General features: G+C 54.2%; 1 protein-coding gene across 3 annotated transcripts in view; it reads right to left on the bottom strand.

Annotated features, from left to right (window-relative positions):
• The window catches only part of CIMIP2C (ciliary microtubule inner protein 2C), a 46,792-nt gene extending 29,177 nt beyond the window's left edge, over nt 1–17,615 (bottom strand). For all 3 annotated transcript variants that reach the window (XM_090031168.1, XM_090031169.1, XM_090031170.1), the window contains exon 1: nt 8,734–17,615. In XM_090031168.1, coding sequence (XP_089887294.1) covers nt 8,734–8,807 — 74 coding nt within the window. In that variant the 5' untranslated portion in view covers nt 8,808–17,615. The remainder of the gene's footprint in view (nt 1–8,733) is intronic.
• Nucleotides 17,616–20,248: the final 2,633 nt, after the last annotated feature.

Raw genomic sequence — 20,248 nt, 5'->3', positions numbered from 1 at the left:
AAAAGTCCCAAGACACTGAGAAGAGCAAGCAGCTTTACTCCCAGTGTCTTTGCTTCAACACTGCTGATGCTAACAAAGGACCTGAGCACCAGACTCATGAGAAAGCATAGTAGTCTGCCCCTTAGTTTCATCTACACTATGGGCATCTCACTGCCTTCCCGATGGGACGGAGACTGTCAGGTGGAGAATCGAAGAAATCCTAAGTGGTTGCTCCCAAGGTTACATCTAGTCCAATCCTCTGCCTGGGGCAGGGTCAGCCCTGTCCACACCATCCCATACAATGATACAGTACAACCTGTAGGGCTCATCATGCAGGGTTTGCTTTGCTTTTGTGCTTACAGCTAGCAAAGGCCCCCACCTTTCTGGCCCTTGGAGAAAAGCGGATCTCCAATATTTGACAACCCAAACCCAGCTCCTGAGAGCAGCTCGTTCAGAGGCGAGGTCTGTTTTCAAGCAATAACCACACAGACAGACCAGCCGTAGCAATCCAAAGGGGTGATAATTCACTCTAAATATAACCAATCTCCTTCCTCAGCGTTACAGCTGGGCCTGACGTTCCCTTTACCTTGCAACAGGGAGCCAGTAAAACCCAACAGACCATCCGACGACCACATTTCACATTGCAGAAGTGTCGCACAGCCTAAGACTCATAACATAAATGACAACCAAATTGCACCATAGACCGGAAAAGTGTAGCTTCCAGCAGCCCCAGCTCTCTATGCTGACTCCCAAGATGCAGCCCTGAGACACTAAGCATGTTAAAAATATGCCATTTATGTCACCCGGGGGGGGGAAGTGTGTTTTTTTCTCTATCTTCTTCTTGACAACGGTTGGAAAAATGCTGCTCTCAGAGACAGAGAGAGCGCTCTCTCCGCTGCGAGCAAAGCTGTCAGGGAAGTACAAACAAAGCGACAGCGTTCCCCCTGACGCGAACAGATCCCTCAGCAGGAGACGATGTGTGCAAACTTGAGTGCAGCCTTGTCTTTGAGAAAGGAGCTGGCTACATCTCCAGGAGCTTAGTGAGGGTGCTTGTCAGAGGGGCATAAGCATGGACGCTGGCACCACACCATACCTAAAGACCTGTGAATGCAATGAATGATGAACCCAGCCCTGGCGCAGAGTCCACAGCCTCGCACGGCTCCCATCGGACAGCGCGGAACAGGGCAGGGCATCACCTCCCCTCACCAAGGAGGTCTCGGGGTTGGGTGAAATCCCAGTCCCCTCCAGGGCTTACACAGTGCAACCTGGAGGTGCCTCCCACAGCTTGGGATTTACAGTCAGAGAGTGGGTGTCTATGGCTTCCCCTTCAAAGCGCGGGATACAGAGACCAGGGGGATGCAAGCAGAGAACCAGGGGCTTCTGCTTGCCCCTTCTGCTCAGTGGATAGGGAGCTCATTTGGGAAGTGGGAGACGTGGGTTCATTGCCCTTCTCAGCATAAGGGGGTTCAAACCCACTGCTCCACCTCCTAGACGTGGCCAGGGACCAGCTGGGTGAGATCGCACACCATCCCCCCTGCCAGGGCAAGGCAGGAGCCAAGAGCTACATGCTGCACATGTTTACACGTGCATTTATGCTGGCTCAAATTTACTGTGCTATAATGCGAACAAGCCAGCTTCTACATGTGCAGAGGTTAATGCTCATTAACACTGTGCACGGTCTGACTTGGGACTAAAGTTACTCCCAAGTCAGTCCACACACACAGTACTACTGCACAGTCTGGCGTCTACACGTGCGTTACTGCACAGTACCTAATCATGATGCAGGTATCAAATTTACACTCAAGCTGGCATAAGTCACTGTATTTACTGAGTACAGGTGTGCACATTTAGATGGGTGCCCAAATGGTGCAGTAATTTTGGCTAATGCGCAGTAAATGTGCATGTGAAGACGTGCCCATTGGGTGGCTCAGTGCTGCTAGGACCAAGATGCTTCTGGGGACCCCTGTTGCCTGCGAGACTGTTGCCCACTGCCTGCGGGTCTCTATTCTCTGAGGAATTTAACCTAAAAGCAACCACCCTCAGAAGAGCACAGCCCAGGTCCCGGACGCTCCACAGTCCTGCAGAGTCAGGCGAGGGCAATGCCACTGATTTCCCCGGACACGGCACTGTATGAACGAGGCCAGCATGCAGAGCAGTCCACACCTCCCTGGGAACCAGGACATGTCTTGCTGAGACCTCAGGCTGCGCCCTGAAAAATCAAGACATTGTCTCCTGCAATGCAGAAATTTGCTGGGCCAGCCAATCCAGGACTGATTAGCCAAATTTTGGGGCAAAGTTCCCATTTTAGGGAAATCATAGAAATCCTAGAGCAGTGGGGCTGGAAGGGGCCTCTGGAGGTCACATCTAGTCCATCCACCTGCCTGAGGCAGGGTCAGCCCTATCCAAACCATCTTATACCATCCATAATCTAAACTCTTCCTAAAACTATCATCATCCCTGACACAACACAAGTCATCACACCCAGACCTGCCACAGGGAAAGCAGGGGGACCATTTCAGCTTTTGAAGACCCCAGGACTCAGCCCTATACTCTGGGACTATCCTGGAAAACTCCAGATATTTGGCCATTTCACAGAGGCTCCTAAATCCTGCTTACAGCCTGGGAGAGGCAGCCAAATTCTTCTGCAGATTGGGTGCCTACACCTATATGAACAAAGGGAGCAAGGGAAGAAAGAGGGAGAAACGGCATGAATGCCCATGCCATCCCAACACCCACCTGCTATCATGGGAGGCCAAGCAGAAATACTTCTGAACCCTTATCAGGGCAAGAGCCAGAGGACTCCTCTCAAGCCAAGAGAGAGATATCATAGGCAGGTGCACTTGAGAAGTCTATCTCCTTCCATTGACTCATGCGTTATGCAGGGTGTTAATGCAAGATGAATGAGGAAGGGAAAAAACTCCCCTCCTATTTTCTTCCTCCACAGATGATAAGGAGAAACACATGTGGCCCGTACTGAGTGGCTCTATTAGCAAGCCACGGAGACTACAGGCATACTCTTGAAGGTCACCAACTAAAAACTCTTTCCATGAGGAAACCCAAATGGGGCAAGAGCCTGAAATTCGCTGAGTGACACATGAAATTCACTGGTCATGAGTGGGAAGCTCTGGCCAGGGCATGGGAGATGCTAGCCGACAATCTCTACATGCAAAAATCCACCTATTCGAAGCCACGAGCATCACAGCCACCAGGTCACCCCCAGGTTGTGCACACACGATATGTTGCAACGCCCTATGCAAGAGTGGAGGCCATGAGACCTGCAGTCTCATCACATCTTGGCCAATGACTTCTTGTGGCTTTGAGTACATCCTTCCCCTGCCTCCTTCTGCCTCCGTGGTCCTAGCTGTAAAATGGCATTGATGATACTTGCCCCATTCTTTGGAGCACTTCGCAATCTTACATTTACTACACTGGCTGTAGAATCATAGAATCGTAGAAAACGAGGGCTGAAGGGAGCTCAGGAGGTCACATCTAGTCTGACCTCCTGTTCGAAGCAGGGGCAGTCCCAACTACATCATCCCAGCCAGGGCTTTGTCTACCCGGGTCTTCAACACCTACAAGGATGGAGACTGCACCACTTCCAGTGCTTCACCACCCTCCACATGAGAAACTTTTGTTTCCTGCAATGCAGAAATCTGCTGGGCCAGCCAGTCCAGGACTGATTAGCCAAATTTTGGGGCAAAGGTCCCATTTTAGGGAAATCATAGAAATTCTAGAGCAGTGGGGCTGGAAGGGGCTGCTGGAGGTCACATCTAGTCCATCCCCTCCATTGCTCCTTGTCCTGTCATCTGCTCCCACTGAGACCAGGCCAGCTCCATCCTCTTTGCAGCCCCCCTGCAGGGAGGTGGAGGCTGCTATTCAATCCCCCTCGGTCTTCTCTTCTCCAGACTAAATCTGCCCAGTTCCCTCAGCCTCTCCTCACCAATCCTGTCCCCCAGCCCCACAGCCATTTTCATTGCCCTCCGCTGGACTCTCTCCAATGTGTCCACATCCCTTCTGTAGTGGGGGGCCACAGCTAGACCCAGGACTCCAAATGTGGCCTCCCCCATGCTGAATAGATGGAAGAATCACTGCCCTCGATCTGCTAGCAACGCTCCTCCCAATGCAGCCCAGGATGTCGTTCACCTTCCTGGCACCAAGGGCACACTGCTGGCTCCTGTTCAGCTTCTTGTCCCCTGTCCCCCCCAGGTCCTTTACTGCAGAGCTGCTGCCCAGCCTGTCCCCCCAGCCTGCACCGGGCAGGAGATTGCTCCCTCCTAAGTGCAGGACTTTGCACTTGTCCTTGTTGGGCACTTCTCTTGCTCCAATCCTCCAATTTGTTGAGGTCACTCTGAATCCTAACCCGACCCTCCAGCGTATCTACTACTCCCCCCAGCTTGGTGTCATCTGCAAACTTGCTGAGGGTGCACCTCATACTATCTTCCAGGTTGTTGATGAAGACATTGAAGAAAACCAGCCCCAGGACTGACCCTGGGGGTGCTCCACGTGATACTGGCTGTCAACTAGACCCCACAACTGTAGTGCCTAGAGACTGGCTGCAACTGGGACTTGTGTGGTCTCTGGAGGAAAAGTGCCGCGTACCAGCAGCTGCTGGGTCTGCGGCTAATCTGTATGTGCAGGATGGCCCCACAACGGTTGCTATATCAACCACAACTCTGATAAACTGCCCGACTTTCGCATGACTCAAAGCTCAGCATTAAAATTGTATTTTTGTATCTCCAGCGAGTTGATCTTTTTCTTAAGAACAAAAGAAGGAAAACAGGAATTTCAAGCTAAGGCTCTGGATGTTTCCGATGCTGGATGCATGCGATGAGGACAGGCTCATCGAAAGAAATTTGTGAAGAACAAGAAACGTAATAGCTCCTTCCACCCACCCTACGCCTCTCCTGGAGAGTACATTTTCCATACAGTTATCTATGGATGTCAGTCACTCCATCTGTGAGTCACGGAGTAACAGAAATCATCTATGTTGCTGTACATCTAGGCTTGCCTCTTTGCAGGCAGGTCTTCAATGCATTGCTGTTCATGGGACAATTGCTGGCACCAGGGAGAATTCAGGTTCATCGATAGTTCCTGTAATGAGGTCTTGTTTTCTGTGGCCTGTCATTGTGACAAACTTTAGCTGCTCAGGCTGCAAATCCCTATGCTGGGCGCCTGCCTCAAGTGCTTTGGCTCTTTCTGAGAACAAAGGCAGGGAGAAGACGCTGGTCCTACTTATAGAGTCACAGACAGTGAGGGTTGAAGGGACCTCAGGAGTCACATCTAGTCTAGCCCCCTGCTCCAAGCAGGACCAGCCCCAACTGAATCATCCCAGGCAAGGCTTCATCCTGATCAGGCCTCAGCCGGAGTCCTGCGTGCAGAGCTGGGCTTTGCATTAAAGAAAGATATAGAGAAACTAGAGACGGTTCAGAGGGGTGGAGCGATGAGGATGAAGGGGCTGACATACAGCATGCGAGCTGAGAGAGCAAGGCAGGTTTAGCCTGGAGAAAAAGAGATGAAAGGGGGACTTGAGAACAGCTTGCACCTACCCAAAAGACTGCCTTAGAGAAGAGGGAGAGCAACCACAGAGGGCAGCGCAAGAGGCAGAGGGTTTAAACAGCGGAGCAGAACGGGGTCAGATCTCAGCAGCGGCAAGGACGGCAGGGCAATGAAACCAGCTGCCCAGGGGAGCTGTGCAATCTCCTTCCTGAAAGATTTGCAAGCACAGCATGCCTCCGTGTAGGGTCCAGGACTAGGTGACCCCCAAGGCCTCCATCACACTAGGATTGTATGGATCTTGCCATCTCCCTTCCCAGGTTTGCTCCTGCTGAGTCTCTTCCATGGAGCTGGTGACCTACAATTGCACTGTGACTTACAGGAGGGCAGAAAGCCCAGTGCATTAAAGAAGGGTTCACGCTGAGAGCTGTTCTCCCTCTTCAAGTAGAGGACATGCCCCATGTTACATGCATGAGATTTTTGCTTTTCAAGTGCGATGGGGTAGAGCAGACCAGAGGGCAGTGAGCTCTCCGGGACTGTCTTGGGGGTGTTCATGGGGCAGTTTGCAAATGAGATGATAAAACATAGCAGAGGAGAAGAGAGAGAAGGCTGGTAACCAAGTGCAACAGGGGAGTGAAGAGTAGAGGGGCTAAAATTAGCTTGCTGGAAATTAGGTTTAATGAGGGAACAAATTAGCCTTAATTAATGAACAAAGCCAAGGAAAGCTGAGCTATCCCTGACATCAGGCCTGCGGTATAAACCACCATTTGAGAGCAATATGGGTGGACTGAAAGGGGCCAGCTGTACCTCCACCCAAGCCCTCTCCTGAGACCCCAGGAGGACCTTGACACCACAGAGCACCCCCCTTCCAGCCCTACTTCTCTATGATTTTATGGTTCGTGGTCTACCGAGAGACAGGGTCAGGCAACACGGCACCTTCACCGGCTTTGCTCAAGCCCCAAACAGCCCCTGGGATGTGTAATGCAGCTTCCCGCTCTCCAGGTGAATGACAGCAAGGATAAAGAGCGGTCTGGAGGGCCTTGCGCACGAGGCCAGACTAACGCAGCCAGGCCTGCTCAGCTGAGAAGGGTTTACAACATATGAAACAGTAGTGAAGGGAAAGTCGCTAGAGATTTATTACTGCCTGTCTCTCGCCACACATGAAACGAGGAGGTCGTCAATTTAAAAGCAGCAAAAGGCAAATCTTTCCCACCCGGTGGGTCATTAAAGTGGGGGCTCGTGGCCAACAGATGCAGTGGAAGCTGAGGGTTCAGCCAGATCCACAAAGGGACTGGACACGTTTGTAGCATGGGTCGATATATACTGATCAACATAGCAATATATAACCCCAGGCGACAATGTGCTCAAAGGAAAGGGGTATCGGTGGCTGTCGAGCATGGAGTGAGGGGCACGGCCTCTGCATCAATATGTCCTAGGGTGCCTGTACACGTCACGGGGCTTAATCCTAATGGACTTAAATAGGTTTATAACATTTAAACTTTTTTATTTTGGAGTGTTGCGTCAGTGTTTGCATGCAGTGGGCTTTCGAACGAATTGAGCCCTGTCTGCAATTCCCTGTAAATCCCACTTGTGCAAACAGTCACGCAGTTATAGCGTAAGAAAGGGAAAAAAACATGGCGTGTATAAAGGCTCTTAGACCCTAAATGCTGGAGGCTGCAGGTGAGAGAAGAACAGGAGAAAACCCTGCTCAGATCCATTCACTCTCCCTTTCAGCCTCTGCTCTCTGTGACAGGAGACTGGGCCCGATGAACCTAGGTCTGACTTCTTCTCTTCCCCATTCCTCCCTCTAAAAGGCAAGCCTGACTGAGCTAGCCAAGCCTCACTCTTTCCCAGCCCGCCGTGAGCCCAGGAACTGGAGAGGCAGGTACAGACAACGTCTTCAGCCACCCGGCTTGGATACGCCTGGGTGCGGGGCATGCGTTCCTCCAGCAGCGAGGTTACCAGGGAAGCAGGGCCCGAAACAAAAGCCGCCTTCTCTCTCTCTCTCTCTGCTGCACTGTTGTCTCAGGCGTGCAGGACTTCTTGCATTTACAGGGAAACAGAAGCGGACTCGAGCAACCGGACCTGCAACCACCGCTCCTGCCTCTCTCACCTCTCCTCCCCCACAAAGGGACTGCTATTCCCCTCTCCAGTAACGGTGAATGCTGGCGGCGGGTGACGAGAACAGAAATAAAGGATGTTGCTAATAGGAAAGCTAACTTAGTATTTGACATGGCTGGTGTTTGAGTTGTTTTTTCCCTCTTCTGTCCCCTGTTCCCTACTCTTCTTTAATAATAAGTCTGCCCTGAGACGAAGCCAGCTGAGCTCTCTGAACTTCCTGGTCATTTAACCATTTTGTGTGATGAAGCCGTGTGAATTTATGGGCCCATTTATTGCCTTGGACCAACCGAGGAGGGGGGAGTGAGTGGATTTGCACTGCTGCTGCCACCCCAAAATCTCCTGCGGTCCTGGGGGAAAAGTCTTTCCCAACAGACTCACATACATGCCCCTGCCCTTTCCGAGCCCGGCAGGTGGCAGGGAGTGGGGTATCTGCCCCCTGCTTGTTTCAATTCCCCTCTCCTCGCCCCACAATACGCCCCACTGGTTTCCATAGGCCCAGCCCCACTGCATTCAATCCCAACCCTCCCCTGCTATGGGGCGAGAGGCAGCCCAGCAGCCGGGTCACGGGTCCCTAGGGGGGGCGCAGGCAGGGGCTGCAGGGCCTGAGAGCGCCGTGCAGGGGGCATGGAGAGCAGTGCCCCCAGGGAGCCGGGTGTAGGGTTGGGGGTGTCCCGGAGGAACGGGCCCTCGGGGGAGGGGGCCGGGGGTCACCGCACAGCAGAGAGAGGTGCCGGGGGTGTGAGGGGCTGCGGGGGCTGGGGACAGGAGGTGTCTAGGCTGTGCGGGGTGCAGGGGGGCTGAGAGGGGGTCAACAGAGAGACAACGGGGGTCTCCTGGGGCCAATTTGGGGATTACCGGGCTCCCTCGGGATTTCGGGGCATGCTGGGGGCTCCGGCAGCTCCAAGGCCTAAAGGGGGCTTGGGGGTGTCTAGGGGCTCCCCTAGATTTCAGGGGACCGCAGCCCCACGGGTTACTGACGGGCCAGTGGGAGCATAAAGGCTATGGGGGTGTCAAGGGTCAGTGGGGGGCAGAGCTATGGGGTGTCCCTTAGCCACAGGGGCCCCCAGGGGTGCAGGGGCGGGGCTAAGGGGGATGGGGGTGCCCCAGGGTTGAACTGGTTGCCCCGGGACAGGGGGTTACCCGGGCATGAGCGCCGGCGGCCCGTGGGCTGCGCGGCTCTGGCTCAGCAGGGTCCCGGCGCTGCGCGACGCCATGGCCCGGCCCGGCCCGGCCCGGCCCGGCCCGCCGCGGAGTCACAAGCGGTCTCCGGGCAACGCGGAGCCGCGGGCGCGCAGCCTGGCGGGCGGCTGCCCAGCACAGCGCCCCCGGGCGGGCCGGCCCCGCGCTGCATCGCGGCCGGCCCCGCCCACACGCGCACGCGCGCTGCGGTGGTCTCAGCGCGGGAGAGGCGCGGGGCACGCTGCCCGCATCGCGCCGCCGAGCGCCGCAGGCCTCAGCACCTCCCTCGCGGGAGCTCGGCCGGGCTGCCCACGACGGGGGGCGCCGGGGCTGCGGGTGGGTCAAGGCCCCTCCGGGGAAAGCCGCCGCGCCCTGCCAGGTTGCCCACGGGGCAGCTTGGCGCCTGCCGGAGCCTGGGCCCCGGGGCGTCCAGAGCCGGCGGGGCGCGGGCAGGGGCCGGGGGTGCAGCGACCCCCCGCAGCCCAGGCCGGGGGTGGGGCTGGACGTGACCTCCGCGCTGGGAGTTTGCTGGTGCCTGTGAGCCTGGAGGTGGCTGGGCCGAGCAGCAGGCCGGGACTGGCGCCACATCGCGAGGTGTCCGTGACTCATTCCTTCAGACTCCCCCCTTTTGTGTCCAGCCTGTCGCAGCCCCAGGCCGCCCTTTCCTCCCCCGGCGCCTTGCCTCAGGTCGGATCCTAGGGTCGTGGCTTGCGCTGACTCGAGGAGAATACGGCCAGGGGGCCGGGGGGGCTGCCTTTGAAGGTCTCCTTCATCTTGCTTGTCCACCGTGATACTTGTGAAGGAAGAACATCCAGCCTGGCTTGGAGGCTGGTATGGAAAGCGTATTGCTAGAGCACGGGCATTCACAGGCTTGCGTTACCGTATGGGATAAAGGTAGGCAGAACAAGGCCGGGAGGAGGACACAGGAATGGCAGCTACTTAACCTTTAGCCAGCACCCTGCATCGGTTTGTGACGAACATAAACGACCCTCGAGGGAGGACAAGCAGCTGGTCTTCGGGAGTAGGTGCTATTATTGCATCTCTTCGCTAGCGATGGGGAAGCGGGTAATATAGCATTTCCACCTGTAGCACTGACACCTTGATTCAGGACAGCGCTTACCCGTATGCTTAACTTTAAGGATGTGTTGAAGTCCCAGTGATGCCCACAGAAGAGACTTTGGAAAACGAGGGAGTATTTTCTGGCTGCGGGTGGATCAAGTCTCCTCTCCTCCCCGAAAGCCTCGCAGCGACATCTCTTTGCAGTGCTTCAAGGTTCAGCAGCAAGCAACGTGGGATTTAGTTGCTGTCACTTCGCATTTTAATTACTGGTCAGCTACAAATTTAACAAACCAGAGCGGAGCGGTGAGAAAACTGAGCGTGCCCGTTCCAATCTGCTGCACAGAGATGTCTGCTGAGTCCCATCTGGAGACAAATTGAAAGGAATGAAGAGTTGCCCGCGGACAAATGTGAGCCTGCAACGAAGCGATGCTTTGTCAAGCCCAACACACAGTGAAGAGCTTTTTCTCATATTTGCACTTCACCCAAAACGCAGACATTTTATACAGGCTCTTTACCAGGCTGCGGTTACGATGCAGGTTGAACATCGCTCTCAAGCCCTGTGAAAGCGTTCGGTGCAAAAGGAGAACGTAGCACAATTCCCACGCTACGCGGATGCAGTTGCAATGGCCAGCAGCTCTCAGAGCCCATGGAAAAGGACTGAGTGAGGATGTCTACATGTGCAATTAATGCGATTTGGATTTACTGCACAGTAAATTTACTACCTGCATATGCAGTAGATTAATGTACTGCACAGTAAGTGCTTGCACATGTAGATGGTGATGCTTTACTGCACGGTAGATTAAGAGGCTGCGGGGATCTCTTACCTGGGATCTCTTGAGTGTATATTAGCAACCTTTTACAGAAGCAGGACGTTCATTAACTGTGGTCCCCCTGCTTTCCCCACGGCAGGTTTCAGTGTTATATCAGGGTTGTGTCAGGGTTGACAGCAGTTTTACAAAGGGTTCAGAGGATGGACGTGTCTGGGCTGGTTTGCACAGGGCTGATCCTGCCTCAGGCAGGGGCTGGGACTGGACGTGACCTCTGCAGCTCCCCCCCAGCCCCATTTCTCTATGAATCTATGACTCCAGTAAAGCATTTGATACGGGTCCTCAGAGGACACGGTTAGTTCACCTAGAGGAGATGGGGATTGATACAAGACCTGTAAGGCTGGTTAAAGAAGAGAAGGCAGGAGACAGCATTGACAAGGGACCTGCCGGGCCGCAGGGAAGATCCGGGGTCAATCTGGGGATTGCTCGTTTTTCACTGTTTTCTTGGGTGACCTGTCATGAGATCTGCTGATGGCGCAAACATGGGAGGCATCCGCAATACTGAGGAGGATCGGAATATCATACCGGAAGGACTTTGGCACCTTGAGGGCAGGCATCATGGAAACGGCGGAGAGCTGGTAGTGCACCATGCCAAGTCACTGAAAGACAAATAAGAAACCATTGCTAGAAGATGAGGGCAACCAGGTGGAAGTAATATGGGAATATAAACCATTAACAAGTTGACAAGGAGCCACCACTGTGACGCAGCTGGGAAAAAAGTCGCAATTTTAGGACGCAGTAGGGGAGGCATTTCCAGTAGAGACAGACGTATGAATGCTGTTTCACTAAGCTTTGGTGATACTTCATTTAGCAGATTATGCTGGATTTCTGTCGAGCAATTTGGACCGGGTGAGGCGGAGCAGGGCTGCCGGGGTGATTGGAGGTGTGGAGAGGAGGGGGGGAAAGTTTGACTCCTTTAGCCAAGCACAGCAGAGGCTGGGGGAGGCTTTGATCACTGCCTACAAGCATGATACATGCCAAGGGGAGGGGGAATATGCTCTTACAACTAAAGGCAAGCACTAGGTACAAGCCACAAACTAGGTACACAGAGCGTGGGTGTCAAAAGGGAGAGTGAACTAGCTCTGCCCTTCCCAATGCAGCCTCCAGCACCACCCAGGGCAGTGCTGAGGGCAGAAACCCTTTAAAGGGGCAGCTTGTTCAGGCTATTAGTTGGACCTGTGATACCAGGGGACTGCAGGGACAGCCCAGAAGTCGTCTGTCTCCGTGTTGCACATAGGAAGTGATGAAGCCCTGTGGGAGGAGGCCCTTTCCACAGCGTGGAAGAGTGGGTTGGACATCTCTGCTTGCGGCACGGACTCAAGCACTTCTCGCGTTGTTCAGAGCGCATTTGGACTCCGAGGCACTGATCCAAACTCAGCTCTTGCAGGTCCCCTCGCGATCTGTTTTGGACATCCGGGGCCTTCCTGTATCCAGGATCAGGGGCTCCTGTTGCAAAGGCCAAATCCAGCAGTTGGTTTTGGAAAGCGCTGAGCCCCTTCCAGCGCTGTGCCTGGGACGCAAGGTTGTGGCGGAGATTGCTGCAAGCTTCCCTAAAGCTGGCGAGGCACAAGGCAGCCTCTGCTCTCCCATCCACCTGCATTAAATCATAATTAGTCAGTTCTTCCGTTTGCTCTGGGAACAGCCTACGTAGCATCTTCCAAAGCTGAAGCGCTTTGTAAGTCAAGAGAGCCGCCCACCTCCGCGCACTTAATTACAGCCTGTGCCGCACACATCTGGATTTCAGATTGCAGCCCCACATTTCTAAAGCTCAGCGATTCAGTGGCAGAGGTGAGGCCTTCCAGCTGCAGTCCGGACAGGAGCGAGATGCCTTGCACGCATGAAGGAAGCAGCAACCCCTGGTCCTCCTGCTTATTGCTGGGCATTGACTGGTGCATCCACTCTGCGACCAGTTAGACAGCTCCAGTGGGGACGGAGCCCATGCACTTTCCAAGCGACATTTGGAAGTTACTTTCCAAGGTAATAGAGCCCATGGATCTGCCTCTGTGCTGGGGGCTGGAGGCACTTTTGAAGCTGGTAGGTCTAAAATGCACAGCCAGTTGGCCTCTAGGTACCTTCGCTTCCTGGTGTGTATGGCTGACTTCACACGGCCTGAAGCTAGGGCCATGCACAGAGCGGTCTCCCACCCTCCAGTCGACACACTAGAGACGTGGAAGGTATCGTGCCTGGGGGCCTGGACAGCCCAGACCCGCTGTCATTGCGAACTCCAGAGAGCCCAAGGAGACCTATCTCCAGGTCCTGTGCTGTGGCCATAGCCGAGGATGGAAGTGCAGGGTAGATCTGCACCTCGTAAGCTAGCTAAATCAAGATGCAATTGCCACGATGACAACTGGTTGCCAGACCTACACAAGGGAAACTCATATCGTTTATAGGAGGTCACCAGTAAGGATTTAGATAGACGTGGGGCCCTTCCCAGGAGGTGAGAGGCTCCATACCAGATATGAACTGACTACCCAGAGGGGTTTTCCATCTGTTGCCTCCTCTGTGAAATACCAAATAATCACGCTATCCTTTCATCAGCAGTTCTGCCCTCTCTCAGCTCCTGCTGACAATGCATCTCCTATTTCACAGCCCTGCAGACCCTTTTTTTAACTCTACCTGAAAACATGAACCCCGGTGTGGGAATATGCATTCAGGTGTGGAAATAGCCATCAGTGAAGTATGGGATGCACTGTCAAGTTGCTCAGGAAGGCTTGATTTTGTTTAACAGATCTGAAAAGAGACATATGTTTACTTCTAATGACCACAGGGCTACAGAAACAGCACCTTTTGATTATTTTTGCCTAATTTGTTGTTTTTTCATACACAGTGTGTGATGTAGCGACTTGACACACATTCCAGGAAGTTATTTGGGGGGTTTTTTTGCTTTACTCTCCTACTGAATAACACAGTGTTAGGCCCCTGTCTTGTGAGTAAAGCTTCTAGTTTCATTTTTCCTAGGGAAAAAAGCATGTGTTGTGTTAAGCACAGTGAAGCAACACACTGTCTCCACCGTGCTTTGCAAAATCCTAGATCCACCCGTGCCGCCCGGTACTCACAGCCCCACAAGGATCCCTTTGTAACTCCCCCTCCGGTTTTCTGAATATCACATGCTGCTGAGGTTTGCTTTCTAAGGAGGGAAAAAAGAGGTCCTGCTTTCATCCCTTACAGAGCTCCTGGGAGCTATGCTGACCTAGGGGACTGGCTGGAGACATGGGCAGTATACCAAATTATCGTGCTGTGTGTCAGTGCTGCTCTCAGCCCCTTTCCCCAGCAAGATTTAGCCCCTGGGCTGCCCTGTGCTATTGGGCTCGCTGCCCCGGCCCCAGGAGCTCTCCTGCACACTCCCTGCTGTGTTTGGGGTGGGGAGGAGACAACATGTGTCCTTCCTCATCACGCGAAGGTTTCAAAGACCTTGAGATCTCCAGACCTGCCTGAAAGAGCTTTAGAGTTAGTGACGTGCAGTCCTCAGCTGTGTGTCCAGGGGTCCTTTATTTCAGATACTTGGCCGTTATGTGTGCAACAGTGACAGATCTGATCCCATCCAAGCAAGCAGTACAGCAGTGCCTCAGCACCTGGCCATCTTTAAGACGTTTGCCTTACCATATTGCTGTCGGGCAGGGCAGTGCTATCAGTGATATTGCATGGAGGCTATGGGACTGGCCCAGGGTCACAGGGGATATCTGTGGCAGAGCAGAATTGCAGATTGCTGCGCAGTGCTGGGAGGGGTTTTTCCCCCTCCTGCTTGTATCAGGGTCTTGTTTTTTAAGCCTCCCTCAGAGGCACTGGATGCAGCCCAGGCTGGGGGTGGGGGTGGGGACTGGGCTGTGCCAATGCTCCCGGTGGGACTCAAGCCTGCAGGGTCCTGGCTATGGAGTCTTGCCCCCACGCTCAGGTCAGACCAATGCTGCATTCGGGGGCAGGAAGGGGTTTTATCCCCTGGTCAGATTGGTACAAACGGCAGGGTTATGGAGGGGTGCCTTCCTCCATAGCAGGGATCTCTCGAGCATCTGTTAACAACCTCTGCAGCAGCCGGACCTTGGCCACCACGGTCCCCCTGCTTTCCCTGTGGCAGGTTTGGGTGTGATGCCCGGTGTCAAGGCTATCTGCGTGGTTCTGCTCAGTGGGTTTGTCCAGGCTGGTTTGCACAGGGCTGATCCCGCCCCAGGCAGGGGTTGGACTAGATGTGACCTCTGCAGACCCCTGCCAGCCCACTGCTCTATGACTGACACCCAGTGCCTGGCTGTCCAAGTGACCCCTGGACCATCCTCCGTCCACGCTGCCGCCAGCTGCAAGCATCTCTACATCACGTCCCGCTGCACCGGCGGCTTGCCTGCAGACGTAAGGTGCTGAGTCCAGCTACAGTGAGCTCGAGACAGGAGACCTCCTACATTGTCCCTGCGGAGGCAGAGCCAGCAACCTCGTCTGAAATAGATGACCCCGAGCTAACACTTTTAGGTGGCTGAATGCTATTTGGAGATCTAAGTGGTGCCCTATGCACATTTTCGTTCTTGCTCTACCTTGGGCAACTCACTTGGTCCATTTGAGTATGTATCCTCTACATTGCTCCGTTGCAATCCTCTTCCATCTGGGAGGTGACAAAACTCCACGCAAGGCCTGGAGACCAGGGAGGAAAAAGCCCTTTTCCACCCAACAGCCTAGCGGTTAGGGCATCTGAACAGGGATGTAGGCACTAAACAGATTCCCGGCCTCGTCAGACGTGTCGTCCCCAAGGTCAGGAAAGCTTGCTCTGCGATGCCCTGCCCTTTTCCTGTGGGCACGAGGTTCTTAGCTAGCCCCTGAGTGCCGCAGGTCTGCACACACCGCGCTCATGGTTTCCCCGATAAAATTAGCGGCTGAAAATCGGGGTGCAGGTACTGAATGGGGAAACTGGTTCTGAGCAGCTTGCTTAAAGGGAAACAGCTTTATTCTTCATTCTGCCTTCCCGAAAATAAGCGTGCGCCTTATGTGGGGAGCATGTGGTATGTGACTGCACCGACCCGAAGGGCTGCCAGAGAGAAGAGGGAAAGGACTTTTCCTTTCTTGCTGCGGAGAGGAGGATGCAGAACAACGGCGTGAAGTTGCAGCAAAGGAGGTTGAGGCTGGACCTCAGGAAACACATCTGCACTGGCAGAGGACCGAGGTGGTGGGACAGATGCTTAGGAAAGTGGGGTGGGGGTCTCCATCCCTGGAGGTGTCAAGGACACCAGTGGGGATGATCTAGGTGCAGCGATGCCTGTGCTCTGCTATGGGGATCTCCCCGGCATTGGGGCTTGGCTGGTTGCCCCCTTCCCTCCTTTCTGCTGCATGTGTGTGTGGGGGGGGTTAACCCTCCCCCAGAGGCGCTGGGTGCTGGCTGCAGCCCAGGCTGGGGATGGGCACGGGGCTGTGCCAATGCTCCTACTTGGACTCAAGCTGGCTGGTCCTGGCTAGAGGGTTTTGTCCATCTGCTTAGGCTCAAATCCATGCAAGTGTGAGGGCTTGTGTTGGGCTGGGGTGACGGTGTCATTTTATTAAGAAATTATGCCCCGGCAAATTTTACCCTCTGGAAAATGAAACCCCCTCTGTCCTCATGCTCAGCAGCTGCATCGCCCCGCTCAAGCAATCTCTGCTAAGTATTTTTCAGGCACGTTTGTGTGGATCCCAGCTCTGCTCCGACTCCGGTGCATCACTGCCCTGTGTTTGTCCTCTCTGCCTGCCGAGAGACGCGGCTTTGCCCACGCAGCGTGCCCGCAGCGCCTCTTTGTGCACGGATCTCCGCGCTTCAGGAAATGTCTGCGAATGCCCTCGTTTCCCTAATGGGCACTTGACTCTGAGCTGCGCTAGCGGCTTCTCTGCATCGCCTGCAAGGGAAAGCAGCAGAAGATCAAGTGATCAGCCATCTGCACCGGGCATTTGATCATACTGCGGAAGTGCTTGCTGGGGGGTATCTTGGGTTAAGGGCAGGCTGGGCCAGCAGCTGGGTCTGGGAGGAACTAGTTACGGCTGTTTTACCGAGAGCGTCGACCAGCAGTGCAGATTAAATGGAAGCACCTTTTTCCTGCGGCCGATGCAGACCCCAAGCAAATGGGAAACCTCTGGGCCTTGTGGGGGGTGATCTCATGCACGCAGCCCACTTGGACCACTGCCATTTGCTTCAGGACGGTGGTGTAAATCCAGCGTCTCTCCTTTCAGAGGGAGCGGGGGTGGGCGCCGGGATCTGAGCTGCATGGCGTTTTGTTGTACTCAGCACCCAGCTTTATGTAAGGTGTTAACTTAAAGAGAGTTGAGCTCTCAACAAAGATTTTATATAGTTTATATGTAACGCAATGTGTAATATTTGCATGCACACGTGTGTATTGTGCATGTGTGTGTACATATATGTTATATAGACAGATATATGCACAGTTTGCATATATGTGTGTATACACATATAATGTGTATATGTATGAGTATATACACACGTGTGTATGTGTGTATAGTACAATGTGTAAGTGGTATACACATAATGTGTGTACTTTGTGTGTATACACACACACATATGCATGGATATCTATACATGCATGTGCATATATGTGTGTATAAGTACATGTGTACATATTCATATATACACATACACACATGCATATACACACACGCATATGTATGTGCGTGTGCTGCATATATATGTAGAACATCATGTTACACCGATATATGTGTATATGTATGTGTATATATACATTCATACACATACATATACATGTGCATAAATATACACATATGTATGTATGCATGTATGTTCTGCGTATATTGTATATAGAGAATATATAATGTAAATTCTGCATGTCTATAATACACATTCTGCAAAACCATAATATAGCTATGTTCTTCATATCTATACATATATATGTTCTGCATACATACATACATATATATGCAGAACATGTATGTGTATATATGTATATATGTATGTATGTTCTTCATATATATGCAGAACAGACATGTGCATGCCTAAGGGATGTATTACAGTTTTAAATATATATTTTTTTACATGGATAGTGTCCTGTTAATGGCTCTCTGATAGAGAATCATTGCTCTAAGCCCTTTTTGAATCCCATTCTGCTGTCTGAAAGCATGTTTTGCCCAGTCCTGAACAGCTGCTGGAGCCCGGTGATCATGCTTATTTGCAAGGCTTTGTGGCTACAGGGCGCTGTCTGTGCAGCGCAAGCGGCCCCGATTCCCGGCCCGGGTCACCTTCTGGCAAACCTCACACGTCCAGCGTGATTTCCACGTGGTGACAGAATACCCCCGGAGCCGATCGCTGGCCTGCGCGCTGTCATCCTTCTTCCCATGTAACACGATAATCTCTTGCGCGGGCCGGGCTGCCAGGAGAAGATTGTGAACCTAATGAGAAATGACACGCGGTATTAATCACCAGGAGTTGGTTCACTTACATATACTTATGAATGAGAGTAATCATTTTCCTCTCTGGCACAATGACAAGAATCAAAGCTCTCTAATAGGACTAGATGTAGCCATGAAGCTGGAGCCTTGTTTCCTGTGTTTGATTATATATTGATGAGGGTTTTACCTCCGCCTGGGGATGCAAAGGCTCTCAGGCATTGCCTTCACAGTTCACATTTCTTGGAAATGTCCAAAGAGAAAGCAAGGGGAATTTATGATCCCAGACAGCAGCAGACAGGCCAGGAAAGAGCCCTTGCCTATAGACACCTGTTGTATTTTCCCAGGCATAACTCACATCCAGGGTGGCTTACTGGCGAGAAAGCAAAGCGGGGAAAACAAAAGTCCCCGGGAGAGAGCGTGGTGTGTGAGTCTACCCAAAATGGAGGCCCAACTTGTGCCAGGCATTTAGATACCCAATGCCAATTGCAACCCCAATAAATGCCATGGAGGAGTAGACTGCAATGCCAGCCTGTCTCACGTAGATCCTAGATGGCCAGGCGCAGGCCCACCTTCCTCCAGGCTCCCTCTTGAAGACAACTCGCTGGGCAGCTGGGAGCAGCAAAGACTTGCAGGGCCAGGAGAGAGCGAGAAAACTCGAGGGAGCGCATCTTAGCGGCGTGAGCTCTGCCCCGGGCAGGAGGGGCTCGTGGGCTTTGCCTCCACTCCCCTGGCTGCATTTCAGAGTCAGGGGCTGGCAGCAGAGGCCTGGCTTCCCTGCATCAGCAGCACGGAGCAGGTCCCTCGCTGCCGAGGCAGTGCCCACCTCACTGAGCCTGGCTGCGGCGGGGCACCACACCCCGTACGCAGCAGTCCCCGAGCTAAAATGCACCAGGCAGCAGGAGCGAAGGTGCTTCCCCAGCAAAGCTGCTGCTTTTCCAGAAGGCCAGGAGGAATAAAGATGCTAAATCTCCTTTACTGGGGGGATTGAACAGCAGCCGTCACCTCCCTGCCGGGGGGCTGCAAAGAGGACGGAGCTGGGCTGGTCTCAGTGGGGGCAGGCGACAGGACAAGGGGCAATGGGCGCAAGCTGCAGCCAGGGAAGCTGAGGTTGGATATTTAGGGTAGTGGCACACTGGAATGGGTTAGCCAGAGAGATGGTGGGTAGAAGGAGGTTGGAGGTGTTGAAGCCCCGGGTAGGCAAAGCCTTGGCTGGGATGATGCAGCTGGGGCTGGTCCTGCTTGGAGTGGGGGCTTGGACTAGATGGGACCTCCTGAGGCCCCTTCCCACCCAAATGTCCTATGCTCTCGTACCTGGATCGCTCTAGGCTCTGCTCTCTCTTCCTCCACGCGTCCTTGCACGGAGCCATTGGGCAGAAGGACGCATCCTCCACATCAGGCAAGGCTGGCCTGCAGGAAGGGCAGGATCTGGCAGCACTGCAGTGGTGTAATCCAAACACTCCTGCAAGGTCCTTCGCTGGGCTAAGAACGCGGTTTGGCCCAGCCGAGCTGTTACGGCAGGTGGGGGCCTGGACTGGAGCATCTCTGGAGGTCCCGGGCAGCCCCGCTTCTGCAGGATCTCTGTGCTAGCACGGCTAGGACACAGCGGTGCTGCAGGGGCAGGTGCAGGAGGCCTCCCCCTGTGGCACTGTTGCATGGGGGCAGACGGCGGGGCAATGGCTCCGCTCGGGGCAAGGCACGGATGAGCTATTAAAGAAGCGTGCGTGGGCTTGGGGAACTTGTCTCTGGGAAACGCAACCCACGGCTATCCCAGCTCACACGGCTGATGTGGTAGGGACGCGGGGCTGCAGTCCTGTGCCAGGAGGGGGGATCACCTTGTAGCCGGACACTAAAACTTCAGGCCAAGCGAGCCTGGGGGAGAGGGGTTGCGCAGAACCTGCGGCTGAGGAGCGGGAGCAAAACGCCGCTCTGGCCCCGAGGTGGATAGGTTTCCTCCAGGGGTACGAGAGGTGGCGGCCCCGGGGCCTGAACCCCACGCCAGGCGCCTGGCTGCCAGGTTCAGCCCCCCTCCCTGCCCCGCGGCTTGCCCCTCGCCCGGGGGCGGCGGCCCGCTCGCCGCCCGTCGCGGGGCAGGGGTCTGGGCCCGGGAGGCGCCCCCTGCGAGCGCCCCCCGCACCCGGGCCCGCGGCGGCCGCCCCCGGCGGGAGCTGCGGAGCGGAGCTGCTGAATAATGCAGGGCGCGGGAGGGAGGGGACTGCGGCGGCGAGCGGCGG

Source organism: Crocodylus siamensis, chromosome 1 (assembly GCF_052110815.1).
Source record: "Crocodylus siamensis isolate JL-2025a chromosome 1, ASM5211081v1, whole genome shotgun sequence".
In the NCBI taxonomy this organism is placed as follows: domain Eukaryota; kingdom Metazoa; phylum Chordata; order Crocodylia; family Crocodylidae; genus Crocodylus; species Crocodylus siamensis.
Note: the sequence above shows the minus strand (reverse complement) of the source record. Positions and strands in the feature narration are given on the sequence as shown.